The 19,709-nt window shown below is 35.4% G+C and overlaps 1 protein-coding gene across 2 annotated transcripts; it reads left to right on the top strand.

Moving 5' to 3' along the window:
* Positions 1–6,299: 6,299 nt before the first annotated feature.
* LOC113097212 (complement decay-accelerating factor) lies at positions 6,300–13,955 on the top strand. Of its 2 annotated transcripts, none has more exons than XM_026262432.1 (13): positions 6,300–6,528; positions 7,230–7,412; positions 7,497–7,596; positions 7,674–7,744; positions 8,152–8,328; positions 10,181–10,264; positions 11,712–11,795; positions 11,890–11,922; positions 12,232–12,255; positions 12,375–12,398; positions 12,708–12,735; positions 13,492–13,562; positions 13,748–13,955. In XM_026262432.1, the coding sequence occupies exons 1-12, from the start codon at positions 6,465–6,467 to the stop codon at positions 13,553–13,555; spliced, it is 936 nt and encodes a 311-aa protein (XP_026118217.1). In that variant the 5' UTR covers positions 6,300–6,464; the 3' UTR covers positions 13,556–13,562; positions 13,748–13,955. The 2 variants fall into 2 exon arrangements, with proteins under 2 accessions (XP_026118217.1, XP_026118213.1); XM_026262428.1 differs by having other exon boundaries at positions 6,307–6,528; positions 7,227–7,412.
* Positions 13,956–19,709: the final 5,754 nt, after the last annotated feature.

The raw sequence follows: 19,709 nt of genomic DNA, 5'->3' as shown, positions 1-19,709 counted from the left end.
CGCTTCTGGATAAAACAGACATATATGTTTTGGACAAGTTTCGGTTTGTAAAGTGTGTTTAATCTCTTCCTCCTGATTCACACAAAAACCTTTTTCACTGGAGAAAGCAATATCATGGATTGAAGACGCTTGAAGTTAAAAACATCTTGAATTTGTTTCTTATTTCACTTCATAATGTAAAATACTGGACTGGAGTGGTCTGGATTACATGTGGATTATTAAGATTTGTTTTTATCAGCTGTTTGGATTCTCATTCTGACGGCACCCATTCACTGCAGATGATCCATTGGTGAGCAAGTGATTTTGGGTGAACTATTCCTTTAAGAAAATAAAGCCTGTATTATTATTATTATTATTATTTATATTATGACATTATTTTTTATCAAAATTAAGCACAATTACTCTTCAAATTCAAATTACCATACTGTATTTTTTGCATTTGGTTTGAATTAAACTTGATATATTTAATATTAAAATAATTTAATATTCATATTGCACTAAAGTAATGAGTATCTAATGAATATGACTGCAGTGAAAAGCAAACCTTCTGAATCAATTACAGAGATTTTTTAGAGGAGAGAAATTCATGCGTACTGTCACAATGAAACAAATCATAAAAATCTTACAAATAGACTTCATTATGCGTAATTGATTTTATGCACATTTTCATTTTTGAGGTGAAATATGATCTAGACATTTTTCTGTGATATCCACCCTAATGTGCAAAGATTCAGTCTTTAAATACAGATTATAACGTAGGGGGAAATGATCCCTCCTAAAAACAGGAATGTTCCGGGTACAATGTATTATCAAATTGTCTATTTTAAGATCCTCAGCTGATTTTTTCCATGCTTGCTTGCAACACCTGATCGGTTGTGGGAGGTTTCTGAAAGGGCTGATTTATTTGGGTTTTGAGGTCTGAATGTGGCCAAGATGAACATGTATGGTGTGATTTGATAGGAAGTGATATGATCTAACTATACCAAAGGACTGTTGGCCAGTCCATATGCTGTGTGGGAAGTGATTATGACCTCAGGGTTTGGATATGTAACTGTGACACAGCTGCGATATAAAGTAAAGGTGAGACGGACAAGATTATTGTTCATGATAAGTTGTGGTGTTACATTGTTTCTGTGCAAATGACAGACACTGAAAACTTTCAGTTCAACAAAATGTGAAGACATGTCATGAAAGCAATGTTAGCATCTGCTGTACGTATACGTAACTCATCTTCATTGTTCATATTTAAAAGTGAGGCCCAGAATCACCTCATTTTAGACTAAATTCATATGGGCTCAGTATAACATGGTCTGATTCATGTAAATGTTTAAATAATGTACAGCACCTTTATAAAAAATAGCTGAGTGATCTCTCAGAAGAAAGAATAGAAATATGTATATTTGTTCTGTTATTTTTCTAAGTAATTATTTAAGCATGGCGGGAAAATCTTTCAAGTCAGTGCAAAGAAAATAAAATCATATCCTGGTGTTCTGGTCATGTAACAGTTCATGCAAAATCAAATGTGTTTTAAAATTTGTATCAACAATCTCAAGGGAGTTTTTAATTAAAAAAAAATGATAAGGGTCTCCTGAACAATCCACTTTCAGTTCAAATTAACTTTTTTCCCTTAATCGAAATCTTGCGACATCTGCTTCAAAATAATAATGTTATTTAAATTTGTGAATTATTCCATAATTGGCATTTCTATATTTAAGCTTGTATTTAATTTTTTTTTTTTTTACTCCAGCATTTTCTGCTGAGTTTTGCTGAAGGAACAGGCAGTGTGACAAAACCGAGCGCACACAGATAAGAGCAACGTTTGACTAATTTCATTATTTTAAGATGACTTTAAGCTATAAGATTTTTAAATACAATGACTGTGACCATGACATTTCTTATCCCAGCTCAAGTTGTCTACAGAAAGCCTTATCCCGGCCTGTCACGCCTACAGCATTGTCTAGATGATAAAACCTATGGCTTGTCACACAGAACAAAATGTAGACTACTTTAATGGCTTACAGTAAAGAAATATGCCAGTCTAAGCGGCATTTGTTCTGCTGAGTTAAGCGGAACACAGCTGTATCATTTCATGATTGCTCAGCAGTGTGTAAAGTACTCAGTACCGCAGAGACTGGAGGAGGTATTTAAGGCGGTAGCAGAGATATAAAGGAGCAGATAAATTTATTGCAAACCACTGAAGCAGTGGTGAAAGTGGATAATACATGTCTGACAGGTGAAATATATTAGGATTCTTTAACATGCAGGCCTTACGGTTTCTACGAAATTGCCACCAGGTGTCACTAACGAGTCGTTTCCAGTAAAACACATCACTAATGGAAACAAAACATTTGTTTATGTGGTAATATAAAAGTTCATGTACGTATAATGAATGCACATTTTAATCTATTAATGTTATAACGCAAAAAGTTACATAGCTGTGTGTTCTTGTTGGAGTGCAATAGTTGCTTGAGCAGTAAAGTTATTACATGGGCCCCAAAGCATTGCAGAAAACGGTAATGTTATTAAACAAACAACCGTGTGCTACCCTATTCAGCTTTTCTTTTTTTTATCTTAAGTTTGCTGTGGATAAGCTGATGAAAAACAGACCTGGTTATTCTGTTATAAACAAGGAAAGAGTGAGTGTGTTTATCTCTCCATCCAGGCCAAATGGGTGTGGTGTTGTTTTTTAATTTTTAGTTTTTTTAGATAAGTTCAGAGCTAGACATTTGGAGTCTAGCTCTGAAATTTCAGAATACTTTCTGAGGGAATTAAGTTGATTTCATAAGCTCATTCAGTTTCACTGGTGAAAGTGAAAGAAAAAAAGCTGAAAACACTGAAAAGGTCACATGTCAAATGGTCAAGAATGTTATTGTTTTTGAAAGAAGTCTCTCTTATGCTCACCACTGAGGCTACATTTATTTGATAAAAATGCAGGAAAAATAGCAACATTTTGAAATTATTACGGTTTAACAGAACTGTTTTCTATTTGAAAATACTTTTGAATTTAATTCAATGCTGCAATGGCAAAGCTGAATTTTCAGCAGCCATTACTCTAGTCTTCAGTGTCACATAATCCTTCAGAAATCATTCTAATATAAATAGGAAACATGTCTTATTATTGTCCTTTTTTAAAAAAGTTGTGTGAAACTGGGCAACACTACCATTCAAAAGTTTGGGGTAAGTAAGTTTAAAAAAAAAAGGATTGACAGTAAATACATTTATAATACAAGAGATTTTATTATTAAAAAAAAGTTTTAAATAAAAACTGCAGCATTGTTGAAGAGAACTTTTAATAATTAATAGTTGATGCACTATGTAGCAAATCAGCATTTTAGGATGATTTCTGAAGGATCCTTTGACACTGAGAACTGGAGTAATGATGAAAATTCAGCTTTACCATTACAGGAATAAATCATTTTTAACAGTTATTTTAGGTAGTAATAATATTTTACAATATTATGTTTTACTCTATTTTTTAACAAATAAATGCAGCCTTGGTGAGTGTAAAAGACTTCTTTCAAAAACATTTAAAAATATCTTTATATAAACTCCGGCAGGGTTCCCTGTAAGCTATAATGCTTGAATCATTAAATGCTTTTGTGGTTAAGTACACACTGTTACTATAGCAATCATAAACACAGTTTCTATGGAAGTACACACATGCACACACTGAAAATAGCCGTGTGTTACTGAAACACAGCATGATTCAAAATTTCAAAATAACCAAATACTGACGTTAGCAGTTAGACGTACTGTATGATACATAGAGCACCAAGGAAGAAAATGACATTTTGATTAGGCTGCACTGTTAAGCTTCATGAGGGACGCCCTTGTTGGGGAACACCCTTACACTGACTCACATATTCCATAAACGCTGAAAAACAAATACTCTTAATAAATACTCTTAATCATTAACAGATTCTGGGGAAGTTTCTGTCATAGTTTACATCTCAAAGTCAGCTGCAATATAGGCTGCGTTTACTTGATCAAAAATACAGTAACAAATTAATATTGTGAAATACTAATAAAATAGTAGAGAACTTTTCTATTTTCATATTTTTATTCCTTTAATGGTTAAGAGTTCATTGATGCTCTCGAGACATTACTTATTACTTATTATCTTTGTTAAGAGTAAAGATAACTGTTTTACACACACACACACACACACACACACACACACACACACACACACACACACATATATATATATATATATATATATATATATATATATATATATATATATATATATATATATTAGGGATATGCCGGTATAAAATTTTCCTTTTGCGATTAATTGCTAATGCTTTTATCACAGTATACAGTATTATCACAGTATTGAAATTTAATTTTAAAAAGGCGCCATAATACAGTATAACAGGTTAAATAACCTTTTTTTATAACAAAAATAACTGAACATTTAAATACAATAAAGCAATACAGAAAAATATATAAAGTTAAAAGTTTTACACATATTAATGTGCAAAAGAACTAGAAAGACCAGGTATAACTTTAAAATAAGACCTCATTAGTTAACCATTAAATGTACAATTTGTAAGATATTTGCAGTAAAATATCCAAAAATCATTAGGCTAATGTTATATATTTTGTCCAGCTGATTACTTGTTAGCGCCTTTACTGATGTAGAAACCACATAACAACAGTGTCTTGGACAAATGCCGAAGTAGCTTCGCGACAAACTTCAACTAGAAAGAGATGCCGATCTCGCTTGTGTTTTATTCGACAGGTGAGTTGTTTTGATTCGTATCTTTACAGAAAACGTATGCTATTATAACGATCAACAAGATAAGTATTATGGGGCATACAGGCCAAACGCAGGGCATTGTGTCTCTAGACCCGCGCGAGGAGGCGTCTGATCTATAGTCTGATTGAGTCTTTGCATTGACTTTGTATCTAATGTTAATCTACTCGCGCAAATCGTTGAACTCTAGTTAAATCCATGATTTTTCTTTCCGTCTGATTGATGGCAGTCAGCAGTTAGGTAGAAGACACCAAATCCCATTATAAATGCTCCTTCTTAGCGTCATCAAACCATGCAATTGTTATTGTTTTGATAGTGCGCCCTCTAGTGGCAGGTCCTACAACCTGTACCTTTAAAATTCACGATGAGCAATAGCTACATTTGCTTCAGAAATGATTAATCTTTGTTAAAAAAATATAAGTCTTAGTTCATGTCAGCTCATTAAATAACACAGTTGCAACTTTGTATTAAATATTGGAATACCTAAGATTAATGAATTTTCTGAATAATTTTTCATTTGCAGTTTATGTTAAGTAATTAATTAACTAACGTTAACTAATGAAGCCCTAATGTAAAGTGTGAATTAACAATAAATAATCAAAACTCTAGGGCATGTTGTAGTCCAGATTAAAATGAAAAAAAAAAAAAAAAACGTTTGAAAATAAATAGCCTATTAAGTCTAAATTATTTAAGTATTTGGCTGTGATGAATACCATTGCAAATTTAAGTATGTTTTAGAAAGTAGTGCAGCTGCTTAATTTGTGGGCTTTCCAGAGTAAAGGCTGATTTTTTTTTCTGCAGTTTAGCGCCACCTGCTGTCAGAGAGTGAATGTGCTTTCATTCAGGGCATCTCTCACGTGTTCCTCCATCATGTGCTTCTCATGCCTGCTTGTTAACATCAGAGCACACAAGGTCTTTCAAGCAGCATACAGCAGTGTTGAGCATTTTCACCAGGTGATGAGAATAGTATTCTTTATATATATATATATATATATATATATATATATATATATATATATATATATATATATATATATATATATATAGCCTAAGCAATATCGTATAGCCTATATACTGTATATGTAAAACCATTAATGTTTCTTAAGCAACAAATTAGCATATTAGATATTATTTCTGAAGGAAATGGATACTAATGTGTACATGGCTACTATAGGCAACTAATAGTACAGGTAGGCTATAAAGGTCAAATGACAACAACAGTGTATCAAACAAATACAATACAGTACATATAGGCTACATATTCGTTTAAAACAATTATTGTTACACACTGTAAAGAGATTACATAATATTTTTTAAATATAATCGGCAGACTGTGTATACTGTGCTGCACAGTAAGCTCGTATTTCAGAGAGCAGCAGGCAGTTTCTGTGAACGGTGTTATCAGTCTTTAGGCTCTGGTCTGAGGGAAGGGCAGGACTACGTCACAGAATGGGCGTGTTCCATCCACGAGTGAACCACTAGATCCTCTTCAGACGTTCAGTCGTAGTACACGCCAATAGACGTAGCGTTTTTTCCTTTTAATTTGCCCGTTTTTCTTTTCCTTTGCAGCGGGAAAGTGACAAATTAAGATAATATGTGGAATAGTTTTGTCCGTGTAACTTATTTAATCTGTTGACTTCTTCTGTCTGTTGTTGTATATTTGACAAGTGTTTGTTGCTGAACAAAATATATTCTAATAACGATGACAAGTGTGAAGGCTTGGTCACTGCTTCTACTGCCGTTTTCTCTGGTCTCTATGGGGAAAGGTAAGTTGATTTTAAAGTAAACTTCTTGAATTGTTGTTTTTAAACCCAGTCCATCTGTCAACTTCAGAAACTTTTCAGAGCGTTGAAAATAGCATGTTGAGCAATTTCGTGAACAAATGAACGAGACAAAGCTAAACGAGACAACCCTGGGTTGGGATTGATCTGTTTCTTTGAATTGTATGTGTCTAGAATCTCGAAATTTATTAGTCAAATGAAAAAATACCATTTTAAGAGCAGGGTTTCAAAGACCGATTTCACAACTGACCTGTAGGTAGTGCTACAATGTAATTGTCAAGTGTCTATAATGATTACCAAGGCTGCATTTATTTGGTCAAAAACACACCAACACAGATATGTTGAAATATTATAATAAAATATATATACTATTTAAAATAGCTTTTCTGTTTGAAACTTTGAACAGATTTTCAGAAGTAATTTACCTCTGATGGAGAAGATTCAAAAGGAGTGCTGCTTAATATTTTTGTGTAAACTGGGATTCTTTTTTAAAGGATTATTTGATGAATAGAAATTTAAAGAGAACACTTATTTGAAATAGAAATCTTTTGGAACACTATAAATGTTTTTCCTGTCACTTTTGATCAAACTATATATAATATAATTTATTCATTTACAAACACAAACACAAATTTTACTGATGCTAATCTTTTGACTAAAATCTTTTATTGTGGTTGTTGTAGCAGAGTGTCCAGTTCCTTCTATGAATGGCAGATTTGTCTTGTCACTGGAATCCATACTGAAGAATAGCTTCGCAGACGATTCAGAAGCGCTTTTGGAATGTGCTAAAGGATATGAGAGAGATAAAGGTCCAACTTCAATTACCTGTGTGAACGGGGTCTGGAGTGAAGTGAAATTAATCTGCAAAAGTAATTTGACATCTAAAATTGGACATTCCCTTTAAAAGAAACTGTATCAAGTACTAAACTGTGCTGTGTTGGCTTTTATTTCAGAGGTAGATTGTGGACAACCTAAACCTTCACCACATATGACCTACTCCATCCGTGATGGAACATTGTTTGGTGCCTACATACAACCCGTATGTGAGACAGGGTAAGGAACGCTGTGGCCCCTACTGTCCATATGGCACTCATACTTGTACTTGACTCTTGTTTTTCTCTTTAATCCAGATATGATCTGGAAGGATCAAGCCACAGGCAATGTCTTGTTTCTGGCTGGAGTGGAAAAGCTGAATGTATATGTGAGTCCTCATCTTTGTTTACTGTAGATTCATATCGGTGTTATTTTTTTATATAATTGAGATATTATTATAGTGTTTCTTGATATTTTTAATTAATTTAATGCATTTTTTTTATTCATTTTCATCTCAGTTAAAGTTTTAGTAATTTTGTTCTTATCTCTTTTGTTTCTTATTAAAGTATATTTATATTTTTTTTTTCTTTCAGTTATAGTTATTTAAATACATCATGTTAAAACTAATTGAAAATGTAAACATTGCCTGGGTAACTTACTGAAATAAAACATGTTTATATTATTCAAGTTTTTTAAAATGATTTTAGTGTACTGTAATAACCCTAATGCACGTTCAGTATCAACACCTGACAGTCAGAAATGTTGACAGCTTCTCTTTCACTGTGTCTCCTATAGTGTCAGAATGCGATTTTCCTGATCCAATTGAGCATGGAGAGAGGTTTGGACCCGAGAATCCTGTGTTTAATGATGTCATTACATATTCGTGCAATGATAACTACACCCTCGTTGGCAACAGCTTCATTACATGTGGTGAATACGGGGAGTATAGTTCACCGCCTCCGATATGCATTGGTCAGTTTTTAGAATAATATTTTTACTCCAATCACATCAATTTTTTTGTCCTAATTAGCTGCATTGAACGATAACAAACAATTGCATTGGTCCAGCATCTAGCTTCACACACTGTAGCTGTGTATAGACTGCAACAGCTAATTCCGGAAGTAACAGCTATTATTTTCTACATAGGTAGGTTGATTTTTAGCTACAACATATAATAATGCATTCAAATATATTATTGTTGGCTGTTCTTGTGTTATTTGAATAACATAGTATTGTCGTTTTTACTGTGGATGTCAAGTTGTTTTTCACTGGAAACCTGTTTCTAAGTAAGAGTATAAGTAATGGTGCTTTAAGATCTGACCCTTGACCAGTCTGAGGTTGTATTTGGACTCGGTCACTGGTGTTACATCACCATCAGGGCAATGCATGTCAGAACTCAAACTGCTGAACTCATCCTTCTATTCTTGCACAGCACAGTTGAATTGCATTGCCCTTTCACTATCTTGTATTTTATTGTTTTGTCCCCTTATTGAGAAGTTTATGTTCACTCGCATTTCTAGGTAACCTTCTACTTGAAGGTCCCCTTCTTCTTGTTCAGCAGGTCCTTCAGGCCTTTTCTGATTTATTTTATAGTTGTATATGTTGAAGTGATCTTTAATAGTAAGTCTTCAGTGACTCACCGCTCTCTGACTCTTTCCTTCAAGCCCTACAGAATCATCTTAGACTCATGTTTCCATTTCATCATAGTCCTGCTGGTGACAGGCAGTTGTTGAAAGATGTTTTTAGGGAGGTGATATACTATTCTCTGAAACCATCTTAGTGCGGGTTGGGGAGTATCGGCTAGCTGTGCCTGGCAGTGCTGGGAGAATATTGCCCAAAACTTGGAGTTGGAATTCACTACCGTTCCCTTTTAAGTTTCCAATATGCAGAACTTTTTTTTTAGACAGATAGATGTAGATATGTACGCTCCATTTTGTTTTCAAGTGATTACTTACATTTTTTTTACATTTTATATATGTATTATAATATTAAAATAAATTATAACAAAACAAATAAGTCACTTGGTAACTAAATTGAGCCATTTATTGGTACACCTGATATTGAACAACCGATTGATTAAAAATGTATATATCTGTAAAAAAATATTTCTTAAACCATTAATAAAACGGTATGTTATTTTCTGTACATGTTTCTTTCCAGGGAGATATTCTTTTATAGTCTTGGGTTATACAAAATGCTTTGGAATCTTTAAGAACAAGAACTCCAAGGCACTCCAATTGTATAGTGAAATTGTATAGTGGCTTTTGTTTTGAAATTTTAATGGGTTAACTTAACATTACTGAAATGCCATGCGTGCTGCAGTGTGCCAGATGTCTTGAGATGTGTTTTCAGTACTATATTTAGTTTATTACAATCTGCCAGTATTTACTTTGTTTTTGTTTTAATGACTTAGCTAGTTCCCTTACTATCCCCAGCTACTGAATGTTCAGTTCCTGATGTTAGATTTGGTAACCAGACAGAGGAAAATCCCCTTTTCTTCTATAAAAGCGAAGCCAAGTTTGAATGCCGGCCAGGTTACAGGATGAAATGTTTAGCTACATATAGCGTGCTCTCAAACTCTGCTGCTTAGAGAACTGCACTTGTAGCTAAAAGCATCATCAAATAAGATCAAATGTGAAATGAATTTGTGAATGATAGGTGTTCCTTTTCTTCCGAAATCTGTGGATCTTCCTTCTGTGGTTTTGCATTCCTTATACATTGTTCAAATCAACTGAATTGTCTAGATGTTTATGCAACATGTGTAATGTTGATTAGGAGAAGATGGCAAAAGCAGATAATGACGTATTCATATATTTTTTTTCAGTCATGACAACACCGACAGAAGCAAGCACTACCACAAACAAAGCCACAACAACAGACACAACAACAGTCTCCACCCGTTCACATGGTAAGGAGTCCAGCCCAGCTAATTATCTGTTATGGTTATGTTGTAATGGTTATTTGGTATGGTTTGAAGTATCATTCATGTGAGTAGCACAAACATTGTGCAACAGGATACGTTCCCATGCATTCCCTTTGGAGATGTTATAAAAATATATATACCCGTATTGACCCCAATATATGACGACCCTGATTATAAGACAACCCCCTTTTTTCCAGATGGACCTTTTGGAAAAAGGCTTTTTGAAAACCAAATCTTTCTCTCTCTCTCTCTCTCTCTCTCTCTCTCTTTTATTCGTTTTTGGTGCCATCTATTGTCATGAGTGTATTATTGACATGTCAAAGTCTAGACCCTGAATATAAGACGACCGCGTTTTTTCAGATGTATTTCCAAGAAAAAACATCGTCTTATATTCGGGTCAATACAGTATATGAGAATCTAATTATTGTTTATTTATTGTCTCTTTGTTTTGGTTGTGGTTATTATTAACACACAAAATGGACTGAAAAACAAGGAGAGGAAGAAATACTGGAAAAAATAATTATGTACTTATAAAATAAATGTTTATGTTGGTAGTTTGAAGTGTAAATAAAAGTATAAAAAATTATATAAAAAAATGCTATTGAACATTCCAACAGAGACAGTGTATCTTCACAAACTGCAAAGAATGTGATGGTTTCTCAAGTTCTTATGACAGAAATGGTCCAAATATAATTTATTTTTATTTATTTTTTGCTGAACACATACAATAGGGTTATTCTAAGAATGAGCCCATTATCCGTGTTAAAACTCCTCAGTAGGTTTAGCCGTCTCATAGTAACCAGGATCTGTTGTTATACGCTTGAGTAAGCATCTTCATTTACCCCAGACAGTTTCACACCGAGGCCCATCACTTCCAATCACAAGTGAGGAATTGCAGAGAGGGATTTAACCATTAAATCTGGCTAAATGGCGTGTAATCAAATATATATTTAAGAATTTCATGTATGGAGTCATATTGGAAAAGTCACATAGACCAGTACTGGAGATGATTCACTGTTTGGGTGGAGGCTAGCAGTAGATTGCTATTTTTTCTCAGAAGCTGAACCTTCTGAATGTTATAATGGATGGGAATGTATATCCCAATGTGTGCATTCATAATATGAGTGATAAGTAGACCTGTACAGAATCGGCAGCACTTCCTGCACTGATCTCCAGGGAATCTCTGCTGCATTCTGCTTAGAGAACTGTACTTGTAGCTAAAACCATCATCAAATTAGACCAAATGTGAAACAAATTTGTGAATGATGGGTGTTCCTTTTCTTCAGAAATCTGTGGATCTTTATTCAGTGGTTTTGCATTCCTTATACATTGTTCAAATCAACTGAATTGTCTAGATGTTTATGCAAAATGTGTAATGTTGATTTGGAGATGGCAAAAGCAGATAATGACGTATTCATATATTTTTTTCCAGTCATCATAACATCGACAAAAGCAAGCACTACCACAAACAAAGTCACAACAACAGACATGACAACATTCTTCAACCTTTTATATGGTAAGGAGTCCAGACCAGCTTTTCTTCAGGTTTAACACTAATTATCTCTTATGGTTATGTTGTAATGGTTATTTGATTATGTGTTTTATTGCAGGAGGACTTGAAGCCAATCGCCTTTTCATTCTGTGTGAGTTCATCCTTTGAATCCAATGATACTGTACTGAATTCAATGTCTGACTACACCCTCAGGAAAGTAATGCAGTAACTGTAGATGGAGTCAAACTTTAGTTTGTCATACAACATGTTTCACCATATTATATAACAGTCAGTGATGTTAATGGATTATTTTGTCTTATATAAGTTCCAAATAAGAGGAATGTTTACTATTATAACTGATGGCCACCACATACTGTATCTATTGAATGTCCATTTCCTTTTGTTCACGTGTCTCACTGTTTCTAATAACACAACTGATCTTGTATGTTAACATTTGCAGGTGCCTCAGTATTTGTTGCTTTATGTGAGTACATATATTATTACATACGGTACATATTGTATCTATTGAATGTCCATTTCCTTTTGTTCACGTGTCTCACTGTTTCTAATAACACAACTGATCTTGTATGTTAACATTTGCAGGTGCCTCAGCATTTGTTGTTTTATGTGAGTACATATATTATTACATACTGTACATATTGTATCTATTGAATGTTCATTTCCAAAAATTCAGATTTGCTTCAGGAATAAATTGAATTTTTAAATAATTGAAAATTGGAAGCATAAAAAAAGGAGTAAAATTTTTATAACATTTCACATAAGAAATTTGAAACTTTTAAAAAATCGTTCTGAGCCCATATTTTTGAGTGGTACTGTATGGTATCATGCTTTGGTGCCATTGATTGCGATGCACAGCTGTTCTTGACCTCATTGCAAAGCATTTGAAATTTGAAATTATCTTCATATGCTCCATAGGCATTTGTAAATATTCAAAACAAACAGGGTGAGTATATCTCTGTCAATTGATTGAAAGTCATTCTATCGCTGCTAAGCATGGCTGACTTTCATTCCCCTTCACTTCAAGCTGCTGTACACAAACACATGCATTCATCCACACATTAACATCAGCTTTCCTCTTGCCATTTTCTGCATAAATCCCATCTTTTCAAATGAGGAAGAGGATGGACAAAAAAATACACACGCACTTTGATTTTGTTCTTATCAATCAGAAAGCAATCTGTCATTGTGCTTGATTTGTGGCTGTGGCACACTTATAATTGTTCTTTTTTTGTTTGATTCTCTTACAATGACAGAAGAAGTGCTTTTGGGCTAATAAAGCTTATACAATATCATAGAAAATTAAGTTTCACTGACTGTACTGGTCTGAAGGAATTCAGAAAGTCCATGCAAGTTCCTACCTTAACATTCCCAGCATGCTCATCATGAGTTAATGGGCAAACAACCTCAATCTCAAGTAAATTATTGCTGATGTACCCCGTGAAAATTAATTATATGAGCCGTAGTAGGTTAAAAAAAAAACCTTTTAATTAAAAGGTGTGCTGTCACAAAGGAAAGTCTGGAGCTGCTGGCAAAATGACAAAAATAACTATGCAAAGCTAACATCTGACCAAATACTAATTACATTTAAACAGCATGCAGAGCGGATGGCTAATTTAATATGAACAAAACATGAATGTGTCCAATAAATAATGCATTATAATGTCTTTTCTGTATCTCTGTGTTTGATAATGCTGCGTAGTTCATACGATACTGGTGAAGAACTGAGGGCAAAAGAAGATTTATTCCTAAATCAGAGTGTCTAAACTCAAGGTATCCACCCATATCTGAATCTTCATTGGCTTAATATGAGCTTTCTTTTGTCATGACTTCATCCAATGATTCACTCATTAGTTGTTAGTTAGTTCTGCCACAATAGTCTCAAATAATTGTTCTTCATGTGTTATTGTGTCGTGTTTATTGTCCTTAATGTGTTTTATCTGGACTCTCAACCACAGGGCAATCAATCGGACGGCTCCTTTGCTTTAGTGTTACTCTCCTGCACATGGATTCACTCAAATTGAAACATTTTTTTGTTCTATTATTTAAATTAATTATTGTATTTTGCTACAAAATGTTTGGCTTTTACACATATATTACAGTAATTGATAGAAGCACCAGATGATATTTTTGTATATTTGAATAAAGATTGTTTTTTAAGTACTTGGGTGTGGTTCTTTTGCTTCAGGATGACGGACTCCAAATCTCTAGATTTTCCCATCTTGTTACCAAGAATCCACCCAAAAGAACCCCTGGCACATGTTTTCACTTGAGAGTTTTAACATTTTAAAAGTGCAAGCGTTCTAAAGTGAGGTGTTGACAGTGTACCACAGCCGGGTAACAGGTTTTCTGTGAGTGTATGGTAACAGGAAACTTGATCCTGAATTTGCAAACATTGCTAATACGAGTTGTAATTCTTCACCCCCCTCTCAAAAGTATTAATTTTACGTAAGCAGTAGACCACACAGCAATGTGGTTACCAGGACAATGGCAGAGATACTTGCTGCTATTCAAGCCAAATACTTCCATTAACTGGAGAATAATTTACACAGTGTGCTCTAAACAGAGACCTTGGCCAAACCCATGAAAGAAAAAAGAAACGTGTGTGTGTGTGTGTGTGTATATATATATATATATATATATATATATATATATATATATATACACACACACACACACATATATATATAAATATATACATATTACAGAGAGGGATTTAACCATTAAATCTGGTTAAATGGTGTGTAATCAAATATATATTTAAGAATATCATGTATGCCGTCATCTTGGAAAAGTCACATAGACCAGTTCTGGAGATGATTCACTGTTTGGGTGGAGGCTAGCAGTAGATTGTTACTGAAAGGATATTGAATGGATTTGTATTTACTCATGCAGTAGTACTAAACACAACCGCAAGCAGTAAGTCTGAGCACTCTGACCAGTAACTGCTTTATTTATAGGGTCATCCAGTCACAGGGCATTTAATATGTTGCCCTGTTTATGCATAGACTCAACTTCTTGTTCGAAATGAAGGTTTTATGAGATTCAGTTGTTATTGTTGTTTGCTTTTTTTATGGTGCTCTTAAAATTATACAGCAATATAAAATATATTTTCCTGAAATAAAGGAAACGAGGGACCTTGTTATTCATTAATTTAACCCTAAGAGGGCAAGAGCCATTTAGCATTTGTCATTGATGAATGTGGCACATTTCCTGGGCCTCAACCTGACAACAAGCTATATTTAGCACATACGTGTTCATGACACTGTCTGTAAAGAGGAATTGGAATCTCCATCGGCCCCTGTATGTTTTGATAGTTTGTTTTTCCAATTGAAATGAAATTAGCAGAAAGCAGATGACCTTTTTCCCATTAAAAAAAAAAGATTGAAAACTGTTAAACCACTCAAAATCCGTTCCCTCTCATGGGTTCACTTCGATGCTGTGATGATGTAATCGCTTTGGGGAACACCTTTGGTGTGACGAATGTCTGAAGCCCTTATACCATCTCGCCAATTTAATGGCTGAAAAGCGCTTAGCACCGCCCCAACAAACACGCACGTAGGTGAGCCATATCAGCGTGCTGCACGCTATTTCATCAGATTTAATTTCCTTCAAGAAGCGAATCATATGTCTCCCATAGGAAAGTGTTTTTTTTAGCCACTTTACCTTCTAAGAGAAGTTTACTCCTTTTCAGGGGAAATTATGAGTTACATAAGATGCGTCGAGCTGTGTGACAGGTTTATCGCAGGAGGAGGCACTCATGACAGCTGCGTGCAATGTTTGGGCCTACACCACGCTCAGGTAGTGCTTGGTGTCAGCCTTCTCCAGGAGAGTAGGCCCCCGCCTAACCCCTGCTATCCTATTTCAGCGGTTGCAGAGGCGCCGCATAATACGGTTGCTTGGGGTGATACATGGAAGCTGGGGCCCATAGAGGGTGAGATGACGGAGTTTTCTCCTTCTCTCTCTTTCTCTCTCTCTCTCCAGGCCAAGTACAAGTGCACGAAGAGCGTTAAGAAGATCCCGTTGTCTTTCTCAATGATAATTTGCAGCCTACCCCGGGAGCTTGTGATGCAATGTCTTTCAGTTGTAAAAATTTTTTTACGTGGAAATCACTAATCCCACCTCCCCTGATTTCGCCACAGTTTCTAAAAAGGCGAAACATGGATATGTGGCGATGCTGGCAGTAGAAGAAACTCGCGGCACATCTTGAGCCTAAGTCTGCTCCGTCTTTGAAGTCACGTCCCCAGTTGACGTCCAAGCTGTGCAGAAATACTGTACGTCCGCCTTGGTCTGGAAATCTAATATGGCCGCTGGACAAGACGCGGCTGCGCTCTATAGGTGTACACCAGGCTTATCAAGCAGATGTGTTTAAGGAGCTGGACAAGGGAGAAGGCCTGACTCCAGAGGCTGTTAAAGAACTCAGACGAGCTACTGACTTGGTGCTTAGGGCAGATCCATGGCAGGTTTAGTGTCAGTTGAGTGCCACCTATGGCTCACTCTCACTGACATTAAAGAAATAGGACAAAACAGGATTCCGGCGGCAAAACATGATTGTTTACGTGTGTTGTTAACTCAGTAGTAGAGGAGGTTCTCGCAGTTCCGCACTGTTATACCATGCCTGGAAGTCACTACTGTGTTAAAAACTGCTTGTGTACATTGAACATCTCGTTACAATCTAGTGTTAACGAAACAGTCACAGTTAATTACTTAGTCATTTTGGCCAAAAAGTGTCTGCTAAATGCAATGTAATTACAACATACTAAAACGCATGTGAAGAAACTTACCTTGGCCAGTACAACACTGTTTTCAACAACCTGGAGGCTTGTTCGTAACTTTCCAAAGACTTGGCTTTTAAACTCCTGCATTGTGTAGTAACTTACACCAAAAACAAGATAATTCACAATGTCCATATATGTGCATGGCTGTAAATGGTCCAGATCTCTGTGCCATTCTGCTGCCGGGAGCTCGTATGGGTGGATATTTTGGATGCCTGAGAGCTTGTTGTGAGCTTGTTCCTGTAAGGTCCCTTTTCTTTCACCTTATCTTTTTTACATTGCTTTACTTTCTTTCTCATATTCGTAGATCCGTCTCTGTCCCACTGAAATAATAAATGCGCAAAAATGAAAGAGCTCTGGAATGTTTAGTCACGAGACTCGTGCCTCTGTGAAGTTCTGAAGGTGTTGCCCCTGGCAACCGATAGCATCACCTACCATTATGGCCGACTGGTTCAGACCAGGGGGGCAGGGTTTCATATTTTTTTGAAGCACCCCTGGGCGCCGACATTGGCTAGCGGACCCCACCTGCTGTTAGCATTCCATTGACTCCCATTCATTTTGGTGTCACTTTGACAGAGAATAACTTTACATCTGAGGTGTTTAAAGACTCCATTTGTCCATTAATTATTTATAAAGAAACAAGAAAATGTATAAAAGGCTCCATTACTTTGTATCATACGTTATGGCCCCGTAGAAGCAGTTTTTGTAAAAAAATAGGCTAACGATTGCATCATAACCAGCGACTCTCTGTCGCACAGTAGAGAAATTACCGTATGGACAGGAGGAGAATCTCACAGGCAATCTTTTTTCTGTCTATGAGACAATCGGGGGGGCGTGGAGGCATAAAGTCAAGGGAGATAATTAATCAGAATACTTACCAAAATTTCACCTGTTCACGCTCGCCTTCTCTGCAAGATTCGGTGGGTGATTCAGATTTCTCTTGGCACAGTGATTAGAAGACTTACAGGTTGCTATGTCGTCAAGCTCAGTTTGAGTTTGCGCAGTACTCCTGACCCCCAGGAAGTGCTTGCTTCTAATTGACTTCATTTTTCTCTGTTGAATCCAACCGGGTCGCTGTGTCCTTTTCTTTTACTGTCTATGGTTCAGACCCAGCCCAAATCAACCCAAATCTGCACGTGACTCCTCACTCTCAGTAGCTCTCTTCCGTATGCGTTGGGGCAGTGCTAAGTGCTATTCGGACAATAAATTGACGTCATCGCAGTATCTTGTTCCCCGTTCAGGGAACCAAGGTAACATATGTAACTGCGATTTTTTTTTTCCCTTCTGGGCGGTCATGACACGCCCCTTTCCACCGATTTGTCAACCAAACATGAGCCCGTGACATCATCCTCAGTTCATTCACTAAAATAATAGCCCTGCTGCAATTCATGCACAACCGGCGCAGCCTCATAGAACGTCTATGAACAGAGTCACTCCCACTTTTAGGGGAAAAGAAACCACCGTACAGTATAAGTGGACTAACCTTAACATGCCAAACAGTTGTTGTGTGGTTGGTTGCACCAATAATGTTTGTAAAACCCCAAATTTGAAATTCATGGCTACCTATCATCATCCATATCTTGCTGTAATGGAAATATCATGAATTACATATGATGCTAATCGAAAGCTAAGCAAGGCTAGTTTGTACGGCTGGACAGAAAAGTGCACTCAGTACTCTAAATATAAAGACATAATATAAACATTTAAAGAGGTTTACTTTCAAATACAAAGTAAAATCATTCACTGGCTTACCTGGGGCATGTTTCAAAAAGGAGGTTAAGTGAAAACTCTGAGTATGTTAACCCTGAAATGAGGGAAACTCTAGGTTTTTTGTTTCTGAATGGGAGGTTTGTCAAACCCGAGAAAGCAGGGTAAGTCAAGCCTGTTTCTGAAAGAGAGGTAACGTATACTCAGAGTCAGTTACCTCATTAACTTACTCTATGAACCTAACCTGGTCAGGAGCAGGTTTTCTTCGATAAACCCAGAGTTTCTTTCAGTCTAATCTCCCTTTTGATGCACGCTGGAAAAATGCTCTTACTAAGTGTTTTTTTTCTTTTTTTTTTTTCGTCCCAAGTACAAATATTAAAAGAATTCATTAAATAAAGATTGATTTTCTATATAAGAAAATTATATAAGATACTTAGGCTTGTTCACATAAGGTTAAATACGACACATGTGAATAATGGCTTCAATGGTGTAGGCAGTAATTTTTTGGGAATGGATAACTAACTTGGAACACGATTGATTATTAGAGTCCTGCTTTTGCCGAGTTCGATCTTCTCACTTTTCCCATCACATGTCACATTAGAATTTATTTTCAATAAAAAAAGAACAAAATGATCTAAAAGTGGGAGTAAGGTGCCTAACGAATAATAATAATGATATAACTATTTATAATTGTAATAAATATAATCATTTACAATCTGTTATTGCATCCTGTTAATGTATAACAATACTGAGGTGCAAATGTATCTGCCAGTATAAAGTATAACTAGCATCTAATTATTATTTACACTTAGCCTGTTGCAAAGAACTGCTACTTTTACATGGTAAATAGAATATATCACGATTTTCATGGTACATTTTTTTCTGTAAATAGCATCTAGAGCTACTTGCACTTATAGCCTACTGTAAATAAGACCTATCACTAAGAAAATATGTTAATTCCACTTAGTGTAAATAACCACTGCCATATTTTTCTTACTCTGTCGGCAGATCATGTGTAAAATAAGAAAATTGCAGTTAAAATATTATTATTAATATTATTATTTTATATATATATATATATATATATATATATATTTTTTTTTTGCCCATGAGATACCATAAAATGATTAGCTATTAGTTCATTAATCTAACGTGGTGCCAGTTTCACCTATGATATTATAACACTGAGAAGAATTATATTTGTATCGAGTCTGAAGTCTGCAGACGGCTTTTTGGCTGGAGCTGTTGCGATGGTGAATCGTAATATCAGTGCTCTATTGATAATGGCTTTTTTATAGTTGTTGTGCAAGTGCTTTACTCAGAGTCGGTCAATTTAGAGTTAATTAAACCAACTCTTTTTAGATGTTCTGTAACCGAAAACTCAGAGTTTCCCATCTCAGGGTAAGTCAACTCAGAGTTCAAGTTTAAACTCAGAGTT

Source organism: Carassius auratus, chromosome 6 (assembly GCF_003368295.1).
Source record: "Carassius auratus strain Wakin chromosome 6, ASM336829v1, whole genome shotgun sequence".
Lineage (NCBI taxonomy): Eukaryota > Metazoa > Chordata > Actinopteri > Cypriniformes > Cyprinidae > Carassius > Carassius auratus.
This window is presented reverse-complemented; position numbering and strand designations above follow the sequence as displayed.

Bases quoted from the DNA above. Each gene is read 5' to 3' on its own strand.
- LOC113097212 (XM_026262428.1), top strand. From the start codon at position 6,465: ATGACAAGTGTGAAGGCTTGGTCACTGCTTCTACTGCCGTTTTCTCTG. The intron at 11,923-12,231 runs GTGAGTTCATCC...TAACATTTGCAG, and splicing joins CAATCGCCTTTTCATTCTGT to GTGCCTCAGTATTTGTTGCT. The intron at 12,736-13,491 runs GTGAGTATATCT...AATGCTGCGTAG, and splicing joins AAATATTCAAAACAAACAGG to TTCATACGATACTGGTGAAG.